Raw genomic sequence first — 23,418 nt, forward strand, 5'->3', positions numbered from 1 at the left:
TCTGCGTTCGGTGTCCCGTTTGGGGAGTTTGCTTGGGGACCCCCCAAATGTAATAACGAACGCATTAAAAAGCAGTTATCAAAGAAACCACACAGACCTCACAAACTATAATGTGGTCCGTGTGTTTTCCCGCGTTGTGTCCACACTAATCATGCGGAGAGAAAAGTGCTGTGTACATTACACTGAGAGGATCAAATAACATTGCACAGGGGATGAGCTGAATGCAGGATCGGAGTGTTTAGTAATGATGCAGCAGTGCTCAGTAATAGAAGAAAGCTCCCCCTCTGCTCCAAGATCCCCATTTGAATAAAGAATGTGCTTTTTCTATGCTTCCCTGGGGCTCTGAAACTTAAGAAAGGTATGGTTATTATTCTGCTAACCGCATCTACAGTACTATGGGAGCGGTTTAAAGTTGCCGGGGGCAGTGATAGACTCCCTTTAAAGGGATTCTATCATTAGAATCCCCTTTTTCAGGCCTACCACGTCGGAGTAACCTTAAGAAAAGCAATTTTTCCCCTACCTTTAGAAGTCTTCTCCGCACCGCCGTTACAGTCATATTGCCGGTTTTCACTGTATGCAAATGAGTCTCCAGACAGCACTGGGGGTGATCCCCTTGTGCTCAAACAGCACTGGGGGCGTCCCCTGTGTCCATGCCCTCCATCTTCTTCTCGAGACCGTGTCTTCATTGGAAAGCTCCGACTGCACATGTGCAGCGGACATTTTTCTGTGGCCGAATCGACAACCTCATAAGAGGCCACAAAAAAAAATGGCAGCTGCATATGCGCAGTCGGCACTTTCTGTTGAGGACGCCTTGAGAAGTAGATGGAAGGTGTCACTGGAGAGTCCGCAGGCAGTAGAGTCTGCAGCCTTTCTTAAGGCTTTTCCGACATGGAAAGCCTGAAAAAAGGGATTCTAATTATAGAATCCCTTTAACTTCTGTGTCCTGCTGTGTGCTGAAACAGCAACTTATGCCTACGTATATGACATTGTTGCAACTTGCTTAGTAATTTCATATAAGGTTATTAACGGCTGCACGCAGAATGGAAGTGTGCTGTTTGGTTTTTGGAGCACAGATTTAGATGGTTTAGTCTATGGATGCTTGGCCACTTTTGCAGAGCATCTGAGATGCCAGTCAAGTCAAATTTCCTGACACTTGATCCTATTTTTGAAAGCTGCAACTCTGAAGGAATTTATCTAGTGTTGTTGAGAGCATTTTTACCCCCAAGTGTTGGACTAATGTATTTTACAGAAATGAATGAGCAGCTGACAAAACGTGAACATTTTCTCAGAAATATGTAATTTGTAATGTGTACAATTATGTAATGTGTGTATCCCTACCTCGTAGTGAAAGGTTAATCGCTACATAACAGCATTCTGGTTTTTAATTGGCTCATGGTGAGGTTTTCATATATAGTAGGTGTGGTTATTCATTGCATAGACAAAGAGAAGATGCGATTTAATATAATTAACTGGATTGGGTATAAACTTGTCACATACATTTTAGCACAGAACTATTGGATAAGGCATGAAGAAGTTTCATCCAATGGTAAATTAAGGAAAAAAAAAAAAAGTTGTATTGTTGTAAATCTCAGCATGTCAATTATTCTTAAGGAAATGCTGGTGTTTTTCAAATAGATATAATTGAAGCATAAAGTCCGTAGAGAGAAGCTCTGCAGATTTTCTGTGAAAATCGATGCAGGAAAAAACCATGATGCCATTCTGCTGCTAGTTTTTGCGCAGTGCTTTTCCACTGTGGCTCATTATGCATGTATATAGCTTTAATGATTCTGATGATTCTACTTCATTAGAATCGTGAAACCTAATCCTGCCCTTTGTGCTCCGCCGCTTTGTCAGGTCTTTGAGAATGGCAGCCATTTAATAGCAGAGCAAGTGCTATAACAGTTTTCCAGTGTGTAATGTCTGCAGTCGGAATTCTCTCTGATCACAGGCATTAAATGCTTATAGGGTTGCTGATACCTCCTGCACCCCCCTTCCCTGTAGCATTCAACCCCTTTTCCCTCAGAACCTTTAAGAACGCTTCCAGGCCTTTCATCATAATACTATTGAGGCTTCCTTGCACTAAGTCTATGGAAGAAGCAATCTGTTTTCTGAGGGGGAACTTTAAAAAAATAAATAAATTTAAGTATAAAATAGAATTTTTTAAAAGTACAAAATGTCCTCTATCCTAGTGTATGTATTGCTGAGACCACCACCGATCATAGGAATGGGGGTATTTTATCACAATTGTAAATGTAGGTGTGGTGCACTGCAGCTTGCATACAGTGGGAACACTGGTAATCGCACTTCTCCAGTGTTCTCATGAAAGTGAATTAAAGTGGGGGTGCGTCCGTGTTCACCACAGCTGCATTCACAACAATGGTAAAAAACAAAAACCCTGTTTTCACACTTCCACTAGTCAGCAATTTATCTTTTTTAGTAATTTATTTTCCCCCACGCATATAATAACAAACAGATTAGGCATCCCACAATTAAAAATGCCCAAACTGTAAAAATGTTCATCTCATAAGAATATCACCATTGTGGTAACAAAAAAAAAACAACAAACAAATATGCATTCTTGCTGTTTTGCCTCCAAAAAAAATTAAAATAAAGTGGTATTCAAAACATTATAGGTGTCATAACTTTGGCGGCTAAAATCTTTTTTTTTTTTTTTTTTTTTTTTTGCATTTTCCAAAAATAAGTATCAAGATTAAAATTGAAAATTACACTTAGTGCAGGAAAAAACAGCAAGATTTCGCAAGATATCATTTTTGTGACAAAATCGCTGAACCTTGCTTTCAGCACCTTTTTAAGTAGCTGTGAGAGAGAAAGAAAAAAAAAAAATAATAGAGCAATACAACACAATAGACTTGCACCATGACCCCAGCATAAAAAGCAATGTTAAATCCAGCCTATACAAAACGTTTAACTGTAACAGATAACAGTGTCACTGTGATTCCATACCTGGAGGACCTCCTGGTGAAGCCTCCTCCAAGTCAGACAATTTGACTAGCTTGCGGATCACCTTGGTCTTTCTTCACTAGTTCAGCTGGCTCATCAATTAGGAAAGGTCTTGTTTCATGCCCTCTAAGTGCATGAAATCCGGAACATGATACTCGACATACACCATGGCATGATTCTCCTCTTGGAGGCCAAGGTTCTGCATGCGGGTCTTGGGCACGAGAGATACTTTGGTGGCTGTCCTCCCCAGAAATATCTCAGGGAACGTCCTTCTACCCCTCTGTTGGCAGGTGATTCCCACTGACGCCAGACTCCCCGGCTGGGGAGTGGTCTTCGTTGCCTTAACCGTTCAGGGCCTGTGGTCCAAGGCCGAGTCCTCCCTCCAGTTCAACCTGCTGAAACCAATGGCTATCTTCTTAGCCCTGTCTCATTGGTCCGCTCTTCTCCAGGGACGTCTGGTCAAGTCCAGACTGACATCTCCTCCGTGGTTGCCTACTGGAATCATCAGCGATGCTCCAGGAACCATTCGGCTTTACTAGAAGTCTCCCAATCTCTTCCTTGGCTAGAACGCCACATTCCGGCTCTTTCAGCAGTCCACGTTCCAGGCGTGGACAGTTGGGTAGCAGACTACTTTAGTCAACAAAATATCGCTCTGGGTGAGTGGTCACTTCATTAGCAGGTCTTCTTTCAGCTGTGCTCATGCTGGGGCATGCCAGATGTCGATCTCTTTGCCTCCTGCTTGCACCACAAGGTCCATAGCTACATGGCCAGATCTCTGGATCCTCAAGCAATCGCTACTGTCGCTCAAGATCAAGGGGTTTCAAGTTATTCTGGTGGCACAAGTTGGCCCTGCTGGGTCTGGTTCGTGAATCTCATGTTCCTGCTGGTGGACACTCCATGTCCTCTTCCTCTGCCAGTCGACCTTCTTTCTTAAGGATTCCTGTTCCACTCCACCTTAACTTAACTGTGTTCAACGGTGCGGCTGTTGAATCCGAGGTTTAAGGCGTTGTGGGTTTTCAGAGCCAGTTATCCAGACCATACTCAAGTCCCAGAAATCCCAGTTAGGTGGAATCTAACATCGCACGTGGAAGGCTTATGTGCACTGTTGTAAGAGTAAATATTCTCATCCGTCAAAGACTTTCCTACAGAGAGTGGCGTATTGTGCCCCTGCCCTAACTCCCACCATTGGAACCATGAGATCTTAAACTCATCCTTGAGGTGCTCAGGTTCCCCCCTTCAAACCTTTGGTGGATATCCCTTTTTACCTTCATTCCTGGAAGATCGTGTTCCTGTTAGCCGTTACCTCCATCTGCAGGGTCCCTTCTTCACAAGAAAAAGGTTGTCCTCTGTTCACCACTGTCTTTTCTGATTAAGGTGGTTTCCTTAGGACTTAGTTTTAGTCCTCTCTTTCTCCCCGGACCCCAAGCATCCATGTGAGTGCCTGGATGTTTTTCGGGCAATTTGGGTCTATTTGTTAGTCACTGATCCTTTCCGTTGTTCAGATACTTTTTCTTTTCCCTGAGGGCCCTTGTAAGGGCCAGCCTGCTTCCAAGGCTTCCATCTACCAATGGCTTCCGTCTGTGATTAAGGAGGTCTATCAGTTTAAGGATAGGGTTGTGACTGCTCTCTCCTCGAGAGCTGTTGGAGCTCCCTCGGCCATTCAGCATCAGACTTCTGCTACCGTGGTCTGTAAGGCTCCCACTTAGGCCTCCATCCATTTTCATTAAGTTTTGCCAGATCCATTTGCCAGATTCGGTTTTCATGGCTTTGTAATTCCCACCCTGTGGGACTGCTTTGGGACATCCTATGGTGCTGTGTTCACCAGTGAAATAGGCGATTAAAATGGGATTTTTGTACTCAACGTAACATCCTTTTCTCGTTTTATTCATTGGGGAACACTGATCCCACTCTTGTTTTTTACTTTTGTTCCTGCCCATGCTGTGTTGGAACATACAAACTGATTAACAGCTTTTCAGTTCCCCAATGTCAGTCTGATCCAGCGGCTTCTCTCAGGTCTCTCCCAGACATGACGTGATGTCATGTGACCGCTGAGGCCAATCAGTGGCTTCAGCAGGCCTCAGGAAGAGACCAGTGATGTCACAGGTAGTAACATCGCATGCCATTCACTGATTGGCCTCAGCAGTCATGTCTAGGTGCTGTCTTGGGCCCATTGGAAATTAATAGGTTATTGTGCTACCTGGAAAAAAAACTTGGAATAGTTCACTCAAATGGCCCACGACCGTCTTCTAGGGGCCTTAGAATGTGTTTCCATATTTAGGTTTTCTAAAGTCGTGTTTGAGGCTAAAAATTAGTGTAGAAGATTATAAAAGCTGAAGAGAGGAAATACTACTTCTAATTCATTCCTGGTTTAGCTTCACTACCATGGGTATTGCATCAGAAAACAGAATTTCTGTGAATGTGCATTTAAAGGGGCTCTATCAGCAAAATCATGCTGATAGAGCCCCACGTATGCGTGAATAGCCTTTTAAAAGGCTATTCAGGCACCGTAAATGTTATATTAAACTACCCCCCCGTTTTAAAATAAAAGCCTAAAAAAGAATGTGATCTACTTACGCATCGTGCACGCTGGGCGGGCATTCAGGGTGCGCCGTCTTCTTCATCCACGTCTCTTCTTCCTCCGATGTCCTTGGGTCCTGTCCTCCGGCGCTCGCGAACTGACACTGATATAAAAAAATGGCCTGGGCGCCTGCGCAGTAGCCGTAGTTGAAGCCGCATGCTGTTATGCATGCGCCCAGGCCATTTTTTTTTATATCAGTGTCCGCACGCGAGCGCCGGAGGAGGACGGGACCGGAGGACATCGGAGGAATAAGAGGTGTGGATGAAGAAGAAGACACACCCTGAATGCCCGCCCACAGTGCACGATGCGTGAGCAGATCACATTCTTTTTAGAGTATTATTTTAAAACGGGGGCGGGAGGGGGGTAGTTTAATATAACTTTAGCGGTGCCTGAATAGCCTTTTTAAAGGCTATTCACGCATATGTGAGGCTCTATCAGCATGATTTTGCTGATAGAGCCCCTTTAACTGTTTATCAGTCTGTCATTATTCAGGTTTTGTGAAGGTCTTTTGAAGTTACAGTTATGAATGGATTAAAGAGAAGTAGTTGTATCTGTCATTTAGCACAGGTCCTCAAAGACCTAGCCACAGACCAGTATCGGTCATTAGGGACCTCTGTATTCTACCAGGTGTCGGCTGTTGCTGCTTTGTTGCATTTAATCTGTAAGTGTCCCCAGGACTACCTGATTACTAATGCAGCTCTCAGGATCTCTTCTGACACACAGGATGTGTGCATCTTCTGTTCTGCTCCTGGAACCTTCGTTATGGTGCTGCTGGGGCCAGGGAGCAGCATAGAAGATGCACACATCCTGTGTGTCAGAAGAGATCCCAGGAGCTGCATCAGTAAGGATAATAGGTAAGTGTAATGTAATTTTAACTATAGTAACAGTATGAGGAGGCAGGTGGGACTAGTACCCATGGAGGGTGCACTACTAGGACTCTATTACAGTAATAGCCTCCCCCTCATAATTAATAACCTTATGAAGTGGGGTGATTTTTATCTGTACGGGGCACAATTCTAGTAATAGTGCCCCCTAAGTGATGCTCCCTCTTCCGTACCCTTAATTTTATTAAGGGAACTGTCCATTCCACCAATAGGTTATGAATGTTATGTAGCGAGATCTCCCTTAATAAATGTATAAGTGTGGTAATTGAATATGCACTATATTATGTTTTATTACGAGCCACCCAATCTTCCCAACCCTGACCCGCCAATGAAAACCCCGCCCTAAACAGGAAAATTGGCCCCATGAAAGTAGTCCTTTGTACAAAATAAATTGGGGACCTCTGCTTTTTATTTACTCATCCATCAGAATCCACACCTGGTTTTGGCTCTAGTACTTCAGCAAGAAACCGGATTTTAAAAAAAAAAGTGTACTGCCACCCTTAATCTCAATTGCATCAGTAAATATGTAGCAGTTTTCTCAGTTCATATTTTTTCCATTGCTGCTTTAGGCTGTTTTATACAGCTTTTTTTTTTTTTTTTTTTTTTTTAATCAAAGAACTGCATGCAGTTTTTAATTGCAATGATGAGTTGCACTTGTTTTATGTATTTCAGCTATATGCTTATGACTGGTAAACGAAAGGTGTACAATTCACTGGCTGCATACAGACGAAATGCATAGTAACATTGCTACTCATTACTGCAATTAAACACTGCTTGCAGTTCTTCACTAAAGTGCTGGGAAAACGCAGTCCAAAGGTATGTGTCTTTAGTCATTGTGTCACTGCTGTACAGCAAATAATACCTCAGTGCGGAGTCTGCAGAGAGAGAGCAGAAGCCTGAACCAGTCATGAGGAGGAGTGTTTCAACACTACTTCATGATTCTTGTAGAAACTGTAGCTAAATTGGTTATTAGATCACAGCTTACCCTAATAGAGGTTAAAATCCATCAAAAATTAAAGGGGTTGTCCCATCTCAATGATCCTATCTAGACTGGTAGCTTATTTAAATTCAAGACTTTTCCTAAATAAATTGCTTTAGAATTTCTGCTTTGTTCTCCTGCTATGTGAGGTTATATCTCCCATTGTTTACACAGTATTGCTGTAACCACAGACCTATAGGACAAATGACATCACTCACTCACTGCTGTTTCTGACAGGACAATCCTTCAGATAATTGCAGTTTTGCTAATTAAAGAAGAGTCTGTTATCTATGTAAACACACAGATAACACTGAATCAATTCTGTACAAGCATCCGCATAGTATCTGATCGGGAGAAGTGTTTTGTGTCCCTTTCAGCAAGATGGAGGAGGGGGGGAGTGAAATGCAAGAAGTGAGAAGCATACACATCATGCAGGCATCATGCTGAAACATTGAGATGGGAAACCCTTTAAGCAAAAAAAAAAAACAACAAAAAATAGCTATTCACTTTCTCTAGATAATGACTTGTTTTAGGTAATGACTGGTCAGTTGCTTTAAAGAGGACTTTTCACCATTTTTCCCAAAGGCAGTTCTCTATACTTCCGGAAAGCTGACAGTGCGCTGAGTTCAGCACACTGTCGGCTTTCCCGATCTGTGCCCGGTGTGAAGAGCTTACGGTCCGGTACCGTAGCTCTTCTATGGTCAGAAGGGCGTTTCTGACTGTTAGCCAGGAACGTCCTTCTGCCTCGCGGCACCTATCGCACTGTTCTGTGGAGCCGGGAGGAACGCCCCCTCCCTCTGCTCATACAGCTCGTCCATAGACGAGTATTATCAGGAGAGGGAGGGGGCGTTCCTCCCCGCTCCACAGCACAGCGCGATAGGCGCCGCGAGGCAGAAGGACGTCTCTGGCTAATGGTCAGAAACGCCCTTCTGACCATAGAAGAGCTACGGTACCGGACCGTAAGCTCTTCACACCGGGCACAGATCGGGAAAGCCGACAGTGCGCTGAACTCAGCGCACTGTCAGCTTTCTGGCAGTATATAGAACTGCCTTTGGGAAAAATGGTGAAAGGTCCTCTTTAATGTTTATAGCATTACTAATACTTTAGGCTAAGGACCCACATAGTGAGATGCTGCTGGAAAAAACACAGAGGAAACATATTTCACAAAAATCTCTTTTCACAAAAAGTAGTTTCTGCTTCAGTTATACCTATAGGGAAATTACCAGCGTTTCCGTAGGTATAAACGTTATGCTGTGATTTCCAAAAATACAAATGTTTTGGAAATTGTAGAAAAATACAAACAGCAGAAATATTGCAATGTGTGGATGGTATTAGCTGCAGGGACTGTATACCACCGTGTTTTTTGCTTTGGCATTTATGCATTGTAGGTATCTGGCCCAAAATGGTAATACATCACCATGAATGGATAAGTTCTCTTTTTCAACAAACATTGGAGCAGATTGATTAAGACTGTATTTCATAGGACAATCTTAATAAAGGCCCAAACTGTCATAAGGCACACCTTCAACAGATTTCAGTCATTTAACAAATCAGAAGCATGTCTGTGTGCCAGAATGGAAGTCTATGCCAATCTGGAACTGGAGTAGAATTCTTGTATAAATCTCTCCAGAAAACTGTGGTGAGTTATAATAAACCCTTGCTTGCCCTGCCTGCCCCTCTCTGCCCACATTTACAGAAAGTAGTGAGTGAGTCACAGACCAGGGGGATTGTGGCACATTTTTGGCATGAGAAAGGACCTTGCACCAAAGATATGACACACTATCACACTTTTGAACCAGAGAACTGACATAGATGCATTGATAAAGTCCCTTTGTTTCATTCTTTTGCCTTCATCTTACTTTTTTTTTCTTTTTTTTCTTTTACAGATTGATAAGATAATGAGTTCAATTGGTCAGGGCATAGAATTCTCTCAGGAGCAACATGTCATGGCAGGTAACACAATATGATAAAAATACAATGTTTAATAATATCCTTGCTGTGGTCCTTACACTAGTAATTTCCATGACCTTTTTACATTCACAGGGTCCCGTGTGCCTTGTCAAACTGTAGCTCAGTGGTTAGAATCTCTGGGTCTTCCTCAGTATGAGAGCAAATTTGTGTTGAACGGCTTTGATGATGTTCGTTTTTTGGTGAGTTAGCAGGTTGTATTAAAGGGATAATATTTTTATGTTACAGGCATTTATTTTACATTTCACAATTTTGAAAACAAAGTTATTGGGTGTTACATTTCTAAAAATCTTTTAAAATCGTTTCTTGTATAATGAAAATACACTTTCAGTAGTCCTTCTGTATCAGTCCCTCTTAAATTCACCAGTGTTTTCCCACAGATCTATTTATCACCTGTGTATATGGTAGAGGAGAAACATTTGATAATCAGGATTTCTTCCAATCTCTACAACAGTAGTCTAAAGCCCCTGATCTTCCTTAAATAATAATACATTTTATTTATATAGCGCCAACATATTCCGCAGCACTTTACAATTTGTAGGGTTCAAATACAGACAGAAATATACATTACAAAGAAAGTCCTTTCACACAATGGGAATGAGGGCCCTGCTCGCAAGAACTTATAATCTATGAGGTAGAGAGGGTGACACAAGAGATAGCAGGGGCGGCATTGCTTATACAGTGGTCAGACAATTTTGTTATAGAGGTTACTGAGATTACACAAACATAAACCTTTGAGCCGTCACCAGTCGTGTCCTTTAACATGTGGATGGTGCTTGGATATATAAAGTTAGCCTGAAATGGCATCATATCATGTGGGAGCTGGAACAGAGGAGGGTTACATTTTGGGGATTCTAATTACGGTACGGAAGGGTTTACATTAGGGATTGTGATAGGCCTGTCTGATAAGATGTGTCTTTAGTTTGCGTTTGAAGCTGTAGAAATTAAGAGTCAATCTGATTGTCCGAGATAGAGTATTCCAGAGAAGTGGTGCAACTCGGGAGAAGTCTTGTATACATTGTATATTGTGGGAGGTTCTGATAATGGAGAAGTCTTGTATACATTGTGTACAATAGTGGGAGGTTATGATAATGGAGGTTGTAAGTCTTAGGTCATTGAGTGAACGGAGACTACAGATTGAGAGGTAGACAGGAGGGAGGAAATGTAGGGAGGTGCGGCATTATGGAGAGCATTGTGTATGAGGGTGATAACTTTATATTTTATTCTATAATGAATAGGCAGCCAATGTAGTGACCGGCACAGACCAGAGGCATCGCTGTAGCGTCTAGACCAGGAGTAGGGAACGTACGGCTCTCCAGCTGTTGCAAAACTACAACTCCCAGCATGCATACTTGCTCTGCTGTTGTTGGAACTCCCATGGAAGTGAATGGAGCATGCTGGGAGTTGTAGTTTCACAGCAGCTGGAGAGCCAAAGGTTCCCTACCCCTGGTCTAGACTGATAGATGAGCCTGGCTGCTGCATTCAGAATAGATTGTAGAGAAGAGATTCCTTATTGTATAGCCAAAGTGAGTAGGAGTTTGAATAAAGCAGTAGCATACACATGCTCTCGCATTGAATTAAATGGCAAAGTGCATAGTGAGGAGGAGTTGGAGACTTGCATCCCCTTATTCTATTGGTGGTTCCAACGATTACATTTATCATCTAGTCTGTGTGCAATCATCTGTTCACATAAAGTGTTCTCCCCTAAACAGACTCTCCTGTCTTATCTAAAAAAAAAACTGTGAGAAGATGAATATTTCTTCTTTTGCATGGCTGTTTTAATAGACTTTGCAGAATCATGCTGGTTTGTCAATTGGTATGATTGCTATGTTTTACACAGCACTCTTTCATTAAAGAACTGCCTGTAGTTTTAATTGCAGTCATGAGCAGCACCTGTTAGGGTATCTCAGCAGAGGAATATGTCTCATGAATGAGATGTTGCCTTAAAGAGTCCGATTTTCAGCATACAGGGGTTTATTAACCACTTCCCGCCGATGGCACTTTGACTTCCTGACCAAGCTCTATTTTTCAAAACTGACGTGTCACTTTATGTGGCAATAACTTTGGAATGCTTTAACTTACCTAAGTGATTTTGAGATTATTTTTTCGTAACACATTATACTTCATGTTAGTAGTAAATTTTGGTTGATATGTTTTGTGTTTAGTTATGAAAAAATAGGAAATTTGGTGGAAATTTTGAAAAATATGCATTTTATAAAGTTTGAAATGATGTGCATTGCATACAGATAGTCAGACCACCAAAATTATATCATAGTTCTCATGTCCCAGATCTCTGCTTTATGTCGGCATCAAACTTTAGTCACCCTTTTATTTTTTACGGACAATATTAGGTTTACAAGTGAAACAACAATATTCAAAATTTTCAAGAAATTTCCAAAACCCATTTTTTAAGGGACTAATCCAGTTATGAAGGGGTTTTGAAAGACTCTTGTATTAAAGCCCCCCATAAATCTCCCCATTTTCAAAACTGCACCCCTTAAATAAACCAAAACAGCATATACCTAGTATTTTAACCCTATAAGTGCTTAATAGGAATTAATACAAAATGGAGGCGGAATTTTCAAATTTGATTTTATTTTACTAATATTTTCGTTTAGCCCTAGAATTTGCACATTCACAAGGGGTTAAAGGAGAAACCGCATCGCACAATTTGTTATGCAAGTTCTCCCGACTACCATAGTACCCCACTTGTGGGTGTAAACTAATATATGGACGCACCGCGAGACGCAGAAGGGAAGGCGTGCCAAGGAGCTTTTAGAGGGCAGATCTGGCTGTGATCCGTTTCAGGAACCATGTCGCATTTACAAAGCCCTTGAGGAGTCAAAACAGTGGAAACCTCTAGAAAGTGACCCCGTTTTGAAAACCGCACCCCTCAAAGAATTTATCAAGTGATGTAGTGAGCATTAGTAACCCAGAAGTGAATATGTAAGCTGTGCAGAGTAAATTGGGCACACCAAATCCCATTCTATTTTCCCACTAGCTCCTATGACATGGACGGGGAAGAGGGGCATTCTGGGGGATCAGCGCTGGTGTATTATCTCTCATAAGCTGGGGTGTCCCCTGAAAACGCTCGCACAGCTTACACATTTCCTTCTACCGGTAGTCACAGCCACTTATATCCTAATGATTTGGCGACTTTTGGGGTTTTTGTCTTCACATTGTACAAGCTAGATTTTTATTTTCTGGCAATGTGGCCATATGAGGGCTTGGTGTTTGCGGTATTAGGGTGCATTCACACTGAGTAAACGCTAGCTTATTTTGTAGAGTAAAATTACACTTGTAAATTTTGCTATCCCATTGACTTCAATGACATTTTACTGGCGTATTTTTACAGGCGTATTTTTACAAGCATATTTTACACGTGTAATAAAATATCATTGAAGTCAATGGGATAGCAAAATTTCCAAGTGTAATTTTACTCTACAAAATAAGCTAGCGTTTAGATGTACTTTTCAATGCCACCATTTTGGGGTGCCTGTAACTTATTGACTACATTTTATTAACTCTTTCTGGGTGGGGTGTAAAAGGAAACCTCAATTCTGGCATTCCTTTTTAGCATTTTTTTTTCTCCCGTGCAGCATACAGCATAAGTAACATGTTACCTTTATTCTGCGGGTCGGTACGGTTACGGCGATACCTCATTTATATGATTTTTTAACCCCTTAACGCTCTGGTCAGTAATAGTACGTCCTGGCAAGTAGCACGTTCGCGCTCAGGTCAGTACTATTACTGACCAGTAATGGCGCGGGCACAGAAGCTGTGCCCGCGCCATTACACAGCCGAGGGCCAGGACGAGCTGCCCATGTGAACTGCCGGTCGGAGCTCCGCTCCGATCGGCGGTATGAACCCTCCCGATGCCGCGGACACTTGTCCGTGACATCGAGAGAATTTTTTTTGCTCATCACCCCGGGTGACCCCGGGCTGCTAGGACCCCTCTTACCTGGTGATCCTGTTTGTGTTGCTGGAAGTCTGTCTATGCGTCTCCGTAGACACACTTCCTCTATAGTCTGCAATACATCTGTATTGCAGGCTATTGTACTGGACCAGCAATCAGAGTATTGCTGGTTCAAGTACACTAATAGGACAAATAAAAAATGTGAAAAAGTGTAAAAAAAAAATTAATAAAGTGTGTGAAATAAATAAATAAAGCCCCAAAATTCACTTTTTCTATATCAAATGAGTTAAATAAAAAAAACACCTAAAAAATAATAAAAACAATGCATATTTGGTATCGCCGCATCCGTAACAACCTGTACCATAAAACTAAAACTTTATTTCACCTATATGGTGAACGTGAAGGCAAAAAAACGCCGGAAATAATGATTTTTTGCCATCTCATCTTAAAAAATATGCTATAAAAAGTGATCAAAAAGTCGTATGTACACCAAAATAGTACCAATGAAAAGCACAGGTTGTCCCGCAAAAAATAAGCCCTCAACCAACTCTGTCAATCGAAAAATAAAAATTTTACGCATCTCAGAAGATGGCAATGAAAAAAACATTGATTTATGTCCCCAAATGAGTTTTTGTTCAGCAAAATTACTAATGCATAAAAAAACCTATAAATGAGGTATCGCCGTAACCATACTGACCTGCAGTATAAAGTTCACATGTTACTTATGCTGTACGGCGTGCGGAAATACATTTAAAAAGTAAAATGCAATGCCAGAATTGATTTTTTTTTTTTCTTTTTTTATCCAGCAAAAAAGAGTTAATAAAAAATAGCCAATAAGCTATAGGCACCCAAAAATGGTGTCATTACAAAAAGCATCATATCTCGGAAAAATACAAGCACTCATATGGCCACATCAACACAAAACTAAAAAAATATAGCTTGAATAATGTGAAGACAAAAAAACTCCAAAATCGCCAAATGCGTCAGGAGGGGAATATATAAGCGGTGCAACCGTATATCAGGGTACAGACCAGTTTTGCAGCTTACAAGAGACAAAACAATAGAAGAGACCCCCAAGGCGACCCCCCCCCCCCAATCATAGGAGCTATTTTGACATAGTAGGGAATTTGGTGCTCCCAATGTCCTCCGCACCGCTTACATATTACCTCTTCACCATCCGCTGTGCGTTCACGTCTGGGATACTAACACTCACTACACCCCCTGATAAATTCTTTGAGGGGTGCAGTTTCCAAAATGGGGTCACTTTTGGAGGTTTCCCACTATTGTGGTACTTCTAGGGCTCTGTAAATGCAACATGGTGTCTAAAAACCATCCTAATGAAATTGCTGCCCGAAATCCCTAAAGGTGCTCTTTGATTTTGAGGACACGTATTGAGTCACGTTGCACAGAAGGGCCACATGTGAAATATTTCTACAAACTGCAGAATCAGAGAAATAAATATTATGGTATGTTTTCCTGTTAACCCCTTCTTTGTTACGGAAAAATGTGGTTTGAAATGGAAAATGTGCATAAAAAAGTGACATTTGGAAATTTCACCTTCATTTTGCATGAATTCCTGTGGAACACCTAAATGGTTAATAAAGTTCCTATATTCAATTTTGAATAGTTTGAAGACTACCGTTTCAAAAATGGGGTCATTTTTGGGTGTTTTCTATTATATAGGCCCCTCAAAGTCACTTCACAACTAAATGGATCCCTAGAATACAAAATCTTACAATTTTCTTGAAAATCTGACAATTTGACAACTACTAAAGTTATAAGCCTTCTAACTTCCTAGGAAAGTAAAAGGACATTGAAGAAACAATGCCGATATAAAGTAGACATATGGAAAATGTTAATTAGGAAGAATTTTGTGTGATAGGACTGTCTGTGTTTTCACGAGAATAACAGAAACTTTCAAAATTGATAATTTTATGTAATTTTCAGTATATTGTCCTTTTTTTAACAAACAAACGCAAAGTATAATGACCAAAATTTACCACCAACATAAAGTACAATGTGTCATGAAAAAACAATCTTGGAATCACCTGGATAGGTAAATGCATTATGAAGCTATCCTCACATAAAGTGAAAGACATCATATTTGAAAAACAGGGTCTGAGCCTTAAGGCCCAAAGTACCCTGCGTCCTTAAGGGGTTAATGCGTTGCTATTTGTGCAGAATAAAATTCAATTTAGGAAAAAAAATCAATTATTTTTGCATCGCCATCTTCTGAAAGGCATAACATTTTTATTTTTCGTAGACAGAGCTGGTTGAGGGCTTATTTTTTGCGGGATGACCTCTGCCTTTTATTGGTACCATTTTGGTTTTCATCTGACCATTTGATTGCTTTTTATTGAACATTTTGTAAGGGAAAGGTGGTGAATAATCATTATTTTGTGCGGTTTTCTATGTTTTTTTTTTATGCCGTTCGCCGTTCGGGTTAAATAATGTTTTAATTTGATCAGGTTATTACGGATGCGGTGATACCAAATATGTAGTGTTTTTTTTTTTTTTTTCTATTTTTCTTTATTTTACATAATAAAACATTTAATATGGGGAAAAAGGGATTTTTGGGGCTTTATTTATTTCTAATTTATTTTAAACTTATTTAAGCTTTTTTTATTTTTACTTTTTTTTCACTTTTTTTTTCCTGTCCCCATGGGGGATTGAAGCAGTGATCTGCTGATCACTGCTTCACTAGATATACGCTGCAATACACGTGTTACTCGTGTATTGCAGTGTAGAGAAAGCTGTCAGCCTGTGTAGATGCAGGGTATTGTCAGCCGTAAACACAGGTTCTGTGTGCGCACCATGCAGCCGCCGTACTAGTATGGCGGTTTGCTGGAAGTGCTTCCATGTAACATGTATGCTCTGCTATAAATTCTGAGTACATAATATTAAAATAAGTCCTCCTTGGTGACAAAGAGGAACTTGCTTTAATGCCATCTGTTGGAAGTTCCCTGTAGATCAATGCCTGGTTTTCCTTAAACAAAGTAGCATATTCTGGCAATAAACAAATGCCAGAATAACTCCTCCAAAGGAATAGACACCTATCTACAGACAACTGTTGCAAGATTATTTTCTCTCATTAGTACATTATTCTCAAATAGTGATCTGCCGCCAATGATGAACACCCGTGGTTTTCAAAAGTATTGTTTTTTTTGTTGTTGTTTTTTTGTTGTTGTTTTTTTAAGTAATAGCCCCAAAAATTTGGCCATTCTTATATAAAATTAATTATTAGAGATTATCGAGTACTGTTCGGAGCAGCCGATCCGAACAGCACGCTCGCATAGAAATGAGTGGATGTAGCCGGCACACGGGGGGTTAAGCAGCCGGCCGCCATCAAAGCAGAAGTACCAGGTGCATCCATTCATTTCTATGGAGCGTGCTGTTTGGATCGGCTGATCCGAACAGTACTCGCTCATCTCTATTAATTATTTAAAACATAATAAAAAGCAATACATATTTGGTGTTACCTATCTTGCAACAACATGTACAATAAAACTTTGCCCCCCCCCCCCCCCACACACAGTATTATAAGACCATTTCAAGCAAAGTACCCCTAGTGAATCAAAGTCCCAACTAAGGAACCTCAAAGTAGCAATCTTTTATAGATTACTTTAAAACAGCTACGGTATGTAATGGCTCCCACAGTGCTCCCATGCAGAACATAATGGCTCCCATAGTACCCAAATGTGAAATATAATAGTCCCCAGAGTACCCCCACATGTAACAAAATATCCTTGATCCACTGTATGCAGGATTCCCCTTCCCAGAATGGAAACCTGCACATGGCTATAGGTACCACCCTTTATTTTGAAAGCTAATTGGCATTTCCATCAGTACTGATGGAGATCTTTATTTCAGTTACTAGGGCCTCTGGGGCAAATGATGAGCTGCATTCATTTCGAAGTCTGCTGTGACGTCGACCCCAGAGGAAGTTGGAGAGTAATAAATGTAGCTCACCACTTGTTCCCGAGGTGCCAGTAACGACAGTAAGCGACTTGTTTTAGACATTTTTTTGGTCACATTCATAATTGATCATTTGAGAATTATATCTTGGGAACCTTCTACCTTTTGTCTTTTTTCTTGCAGACAGGTAATATATTGGAAGATCAGGACCTGATGGATATTGGTATTTTGGACCTAAAACATCGGCGTCGAATTCTTCAAGCAGCTCATTCCTTACCAAAGGTGAGTAAAAGGAGTATTATTTGTATGCACCAATTCTAGGCCAATTTAACATTAATGGGACATATTTATTAAGCTACATGTGCTATTTTGTCTTAATTTGTTCCTGTTTCCTTGTCTTTATGTGCTGTTCTTTAACCCTTTCCCGCCGATGGCATTTTTTGATTTTCCTTTTTTGTTTTTGACTCTCCTCCTTCTAAACCCCATAACTTTTTTTCTCCGCTCCCAGAGCCATATGAGGTCTTAATTTTTGCGGGACAAATTTTTCTTCATGATGCCACCATTAATTATTCTATATAATGTACTGGGAAGCAGGAAAAAAAATTCAGAATGGGGTGGATTTGAAGAAAAAATGCATTTCTGCAAATTACTTTCGGGCTTTGGTGTTGCGGCGTTCACTGTGCAGCCAAAATGACATGTCCCCTGTATTCTGTGTTTCGGTACGGTTCCAGGGATACCAAATTTATATGGTTTTATTTACATTTTAACCCCTTAAAAAAAATCCCCTGACACGGGGATACCAAACATGTATGTGTTTCACAGTATTTAACTACTTTTATATGTGTTCTAAGGAAAGGGGGGTGATTTGAATGGCGTCGCCCATGCGCTGCCGGGAAAATGGCGCCTCCGGCGCCTTTGACCATGGCGCCGGAAGGGTTAATGCCTCCGATCGGTCCGGGGCTTAAAGCAGTAGACACCCGCCGGCTATGGCGGCCACCTGGCTCCCGGGCGGTCGTCATGGTTACAGACCCGACATGCGCCGTACTATTACGGCGCATATCGGGAAGGGGTTAAAGAGGACCTTGGGGCACATGCGGTTTTATGTACCACTAGAAAGCTGACAGTGCGCTGAATTCAGCGCATTATTGGCTTTCATGTTCTGTGCCCCCCGAGTGAAGAGCTATCAGTGCCAGTACCATAGCTCTTCACTGTCATAAGGGCGTTTCTGACAGTCAGTCAGGAACACCCTTCCTCACAGTAGCGTCTATAGCGCTGTACTGTGAGAGCGTTGAGGAACGCCTCCCTCCCCTCCTGATAGTACTCGTCCATAGACGAGTACTGGGGATGTCGGCCTTCTAGCGGTATATAAAACCGCATATGCCCCAAGTGGTGAAAGGTCCTCTTTAATTATGGAGCATTTGTGCCTTAAAAAATGTTATCCTGTCCTTTTGGGCATGGCTAAAGTGGGGTTTCTTTATTTAATGTATTTAGAACTTGTGCTTAACAAAATTAAAAAAAAAAAAAAAAAACTGAGAAACTCTAGTAGATGGCTAACATTTAAAAAAAAAAAAAAAAAAACTTATGTCAAACAGCATTGGAATCAGAATTCCATGTGGTGCATTTTCATCAATAGTGGGCCTTCTAAAAAGTATGCATAGTTTTAAAAATGATAATGAGGACCTGATGATCAAATATCTTCAGAAGTAAACAACTCCTTTAACGGTGTGCTGTATAGGGACAAGATCAGACATATACAGCCTATTAAACTTAGTACTGACCACTTTTGAAACTGCAGCTTGGCCTAGAAGGACCCTGATGTGGAGGACACAGCTACAGAATGACCTGTTGCAACTTTCTGCAGTATCGCTAGGACATAGATCAAAGGCAGGGACCAGGGAAAGGAGTTTTGTCATGCTGTGCGTTACGTGCCGACGTTCTGCTCTAATTAGCTGCAGGTACCTCAGTCAGTCAGTAACAAGTGAAGCTGTGCAGAGTAGGTAAGCGCTGTGAAAGCCGGTGGTGTGCGCTGCTCAGAGCTACACATCTTGGGCTGGTTCCTTACTCGGTTAATATGTCTTTCTCGTAATATTTCACTGGGGGACACAGTAACCATGGGTATAGACCTGGTCATTAGGAGGCGGACACTAGGAAAGAAAAAACAGTTGGCTCCACCTACACAGGCTATACCCTCCCACTGACAGTGCACTCAGTCAGTTTCTTTTTCCTAGTGTCGTAGGAGGCAGTCACGACTTGAGTCAGGTCTTTCCGTCTTGCATCGTTTTTATTCGTTTTCTTCTCTTTTTCAGGGGCAGGGGGTTGTCAGTGTATATTCTACACTAGTCTTACCCCCTGCAGGCGCAAGCACTCTAGTACAGACACCCCCCCCCCCCCCCTAACTCCGAGCAGGAGTTTCATTGAGACACATGGTAGAAATGCTACGCAGTAGTTTGCCCGTACAGTTGTGATACTATTCAACTGACAGAGGTCTCGAAGGCTGTTGCTCAGAAGGGTATCTCCTCCCGCATAGCTGCCGTACATCCTAGTTTTTCTTAACCATGGGGAATTTTTAACTATATTTGGCAGAAATAGTGATTAGTCCAGCCCGTACCCTAGTTGTTCCAGGAGTTCAGATGTGCTGGTTCTTTTTCTGGGTGGACCGAGTCGGCCATTGCCAGATTTCTAGGGCTGCCTTTTTGGCCTCTAGGTAACTTTGCCCCTCTCAGTGATTTTCCTGTTAGAAGGCTGGACATTGTGGCTGCATCCTGGGTTAATTGTATCACCTGCGGTAATCAGCTGATGGCTGGTTTGGTGGCTGAGTCAGCTTTGCAGGATTACCAGCGTTTCTCCTGTTGCTGTATCCTGGGTTGATTGTATCACCTGCGGTGATCAGCTGAGGGCATCTGGCTGATGTGTCAGCTCTGCAGGACTATCATTTTCTGGTGGAGCAGTTTCTATACGCTTCTAAATGCCTATGTGATGCTTCCTTTTTAGTGGCTCGCTGTTATTGCCAAAGTTGCTGCTGATGTTGGAGCTATGCGTCACACTATTCTGCTCTGGAATATTGACCCTGTTTCCTTGAGGATTGTGGTTGCTCTACCCCCTTGTTTGGTGAACATAGCTGTTCCTTTGTAAAGAGCTTGAAGCAGAGACTGGAGGTGAAGTTTCCTGCTTCCTCTCAGGAGTTCAGGGCATCAGGTCTTCATCTGCTGGAGGCAATCTCCTGTATTCGCGCTCCAAGAACCCCTTTTTTTTCTAGCCCAGACCTGCCTGGCGTACCTGCTCTAGCCTTTTTGGTCTGATCTGACTAGCCCCAATATGCAGTTAGTTCTTCCTCTGCCCGGAGATCCTCAAATGGGGTACCATCGGCTCGCCTTTTGGGAGATTTGACTTGCCTGGGTTCACCTTATGTAGTTTTGCCATATAGCTCACACCCTATGGATTTTTGGAATCTGTTGGAGGGACTTACGCTTCGAGATTTAACGGAAAACCACTTTCTTTCCATAAGCTACAATCTTTACTGACACCAAAACATTTGAATTTTCTACATTATGCGCATTTCCAAATGATTATTCAGAAACTCATGATGAACGCTCCTTCTAAGAGGGTGCTAATACCATTTGAAACTATATTAAACTCTGCTGATCCCACAAAGCGCTCTATCTCGAAGTGTAAGTCCATTCTCTACAACTCTAGCTCCTCTTCCAAACCCCTTTATATCTCCTCTTGGGAGAAAGAGTTAAATATTGAATTAACAGAGGAAGATACAGCATTGATACTTAGAAACTCCAATGGTTTTTCTACATGTGTAAGGCAGCAAGAACTCCACTTTAAAGTTCTTTCTCGTTGGTATAAAACACCAGAATGGCTTTACCATAGGAAGCTTTCTGACACTAACTTATGCTGGAGATGTAAAAAACAAACAGGATCCATGCTACATATCTGGTGGACATGTGACCTCATACAGGATTATTGGAAAGCTATCCAGACCCAGATCAATCGTATTTTGAAGTCGAAATATGTGCTGACACCAGAATTTGTTCTACTGTCCAAGCCATTATCTCCAGGTAGTAAATTGAAAGAGAATCTTTTGACTCATCTAGTGGAAGGAGCTAAACAATTGATACCACTCTATTGGCTAACCCCACCTGTGGCTCTATGGCTGGAAAAAATGCATCAAATCGCCAGATTTGAAGAGCTGATCAGCTGGAAAGAGAGATCCCATGACAAATATCTCAAAATCTGGTCACCCTGGTGGAAATCCCTTTAACTGTAATTATCTATTGGATATGCTTATGTTTCCTTGCCATACCCCCATCTAACTTCCTAAATCCTTTGCCTTATTTTTTTTTCCTTTCTCTCCCCCCCCCCCCCCTCTTTTCTATGTTCTTTTTATACTCATTCTTATGCACAATTTGGCTTTACTGCCAGATATTTTGTACTTAACGTAATGAAGCAGACACGGACACGACTAGATTGTATATTGTCTTTATTGTTCTCTTAAGTTTACAAGAAAATAATTAAAAAAGGTCTTATTCCTGTTTGACCTTACATGGTTTTGTACGTAATTTTCTGTAACTAATCTGTTTGGATTTTTCAACTTATCTTGTATTGTTTATAAGAGTTGTAAAATATAAAAATTTCAATAAAATAAGATTTAAAAGAAAAGACTTGCCTGGGTTCGGGAGGCTTCAGCGGCAGGGGGTGATTGGACCCATGTCTGCTTCCCTATGTTCCAGGGTTCTGTTCAGCCTACTTACTGTTTCAAGGAAGGGATGGTTCTCTCTGTTCCATTCTGGACCTGAAGTCTCTCAACAGGTTTGTTCAAAGTTCTAATCTTTCGCATGCAGTCTCTGCTATTCGTAGTTGTCTTTATGGAACTGGGTGAATTCCTTTGTGCATTGCGCTAGCCCCTCTCATGTCCGCCCCAAAGGTGTGTCTGGTTTTTTTCCCGTACCTGGAAGTTCCTCTAGTCAAGGCTCCTCTCCAGGACGGACAGTCTTTCCAGTTGCAGATCTCTATGGATCTTCTTCAACGGTTCAGCTGGACTGAACTTGATGTATGGCGCTCCTCTCTTGATTTTATCCTTGGAATGCCTTGTCTTACATCCACAGGCGGCTGTCATTTCCGATGCCAGCCTTTCAGGGGATGCAGGGTTACTAGTCCAGAATGCTCTGGAACGGTGGTCAGGGATGAATCCTCCCTCCAGTTTATCTGTTGGAACTGAGGGCCTTCTTTCACACTATGCACCCTGGACACCAACCCTCCCCCACCACCACCAACACCTTTTTCTGGGGTTGCCGGCTCGTTTCCTTTTTGACTATCCAGGGCATGATCAAGAGCCAGGCTGGGTTTTTTTGGCCTCCTGTTTTAACCTCAAGTTCTTCTATGTATGGCCAGATGCAGGAATCCTCAGGCGTTTGTGTTCAACGCTCTTGTGATTCCCTGGTGGGGGTTATTCAGTTCGGTATTTGTTCTTTCCTTTTTCTTCATCCTCAGGTTTTCAAGGGACTCTTGGTCGAGCAGATGCCTGCCATCCAGGTGGCTCCATACTGGCCCTGTCTGGCTAGTACACAGACCTTATGGTTCTGTTGACAGACGCCCTGGCCTGCTCCTCTGCAGGAGGATTTGCTCTCCTAAGGACCTTCCACCTCCCCTTACGTTAGCTACGTTTAACGATGTGGCGGTTGAGGCTGTATTATTTTCTGGGCCTGTTTTTTTTTTCTTTTTTAATCCAGGCCAGGGAGTTTGAGTCAGCAAGGATTTTCCGTTGCACTTGGTAGTCTTATGTCCGCTGGCGCGGAACTGTAGATTATCGCCTTTGTCCTTTTTTTGCCCAGGATCCTGATGTTCTTCGGCTGGGTTGGATCAGGGTCTTGGCTTCTACCTGAAGGGGTCAGTTATCTGCGCTTCCTTTCTCTTCCGGTAGGCCCTGATTTTTTTTAAAAAAAGAAAGAAAAATTTCCAGGGTATGGTGCAGTCTATCCCTCCTTCCGGTTTTCCAGTGGATCCTTAATATTTTTACCTCATTCTTGTGGTACTTCAGGCTCTTTCTTTGAGCCTCTAAAGAAAAGCTCCACTTCTCTTCTTGTTGCTATCACTTCTTTTGTAGGGCTCTGAGCTGGCAGCTTGCTGCACCAGTTTCCCTTCTTGGTTCTTCACAGGACAGGGTAGTCTTCAGCCTCCACCATCTTTTCTTCTAGGTGGCATTAATTAACCA

General features: G+C 41.9%; 1 protein-coding gene across 4 annotated transcripts in view; it reads left to right on the plus strand.

Moving 5' to 3' along the window:
* ANKS1A (ankyrin repeat and sterile alpha motif domain containing 1A) overlaps positions 1–23,418 on the plus strand; it is a 232,048-nt gene that overhangs the window by 157,066 nt on the left and 51,564 nt on the right. For all 4 annotated transcript variants that reach the window (XM_075264255.1, XM_075264256.1, XM_075264258.1 and 1 more), the window contains 3 exons: positions 9,289–9,355; positions 9,446–9,552; positions 17,385–17,483. In XM_075264255.1, the coding sequence (XP_075120356.1) occupies positions 9,289–9,355; positions 9,446–9,552; positions 17,385–17,483 (273 nt within the window). The remainder of the gene's footprint in view (positions 1–9,288; positions 9,356–9,445; positions 9,553–17,384; positions 17,484–23,418) is intronic.

Source organism: Leptodactylus fuscus, chromosome 2, assembly GCF_031893055.1.
Source record: "Leptodactylus fuscus isolate aLepFus1 chromosome 2, aLepFus1.hap2, whole genome shotgun sequence".
NCBI classification, from domain to species: domain Eukaryota; kingdom Metazoa; phylum Chordata; class Amphibia; order Anura; family Leptodactylidae; genus Leptodactylus; species Leptodactylus fuscus.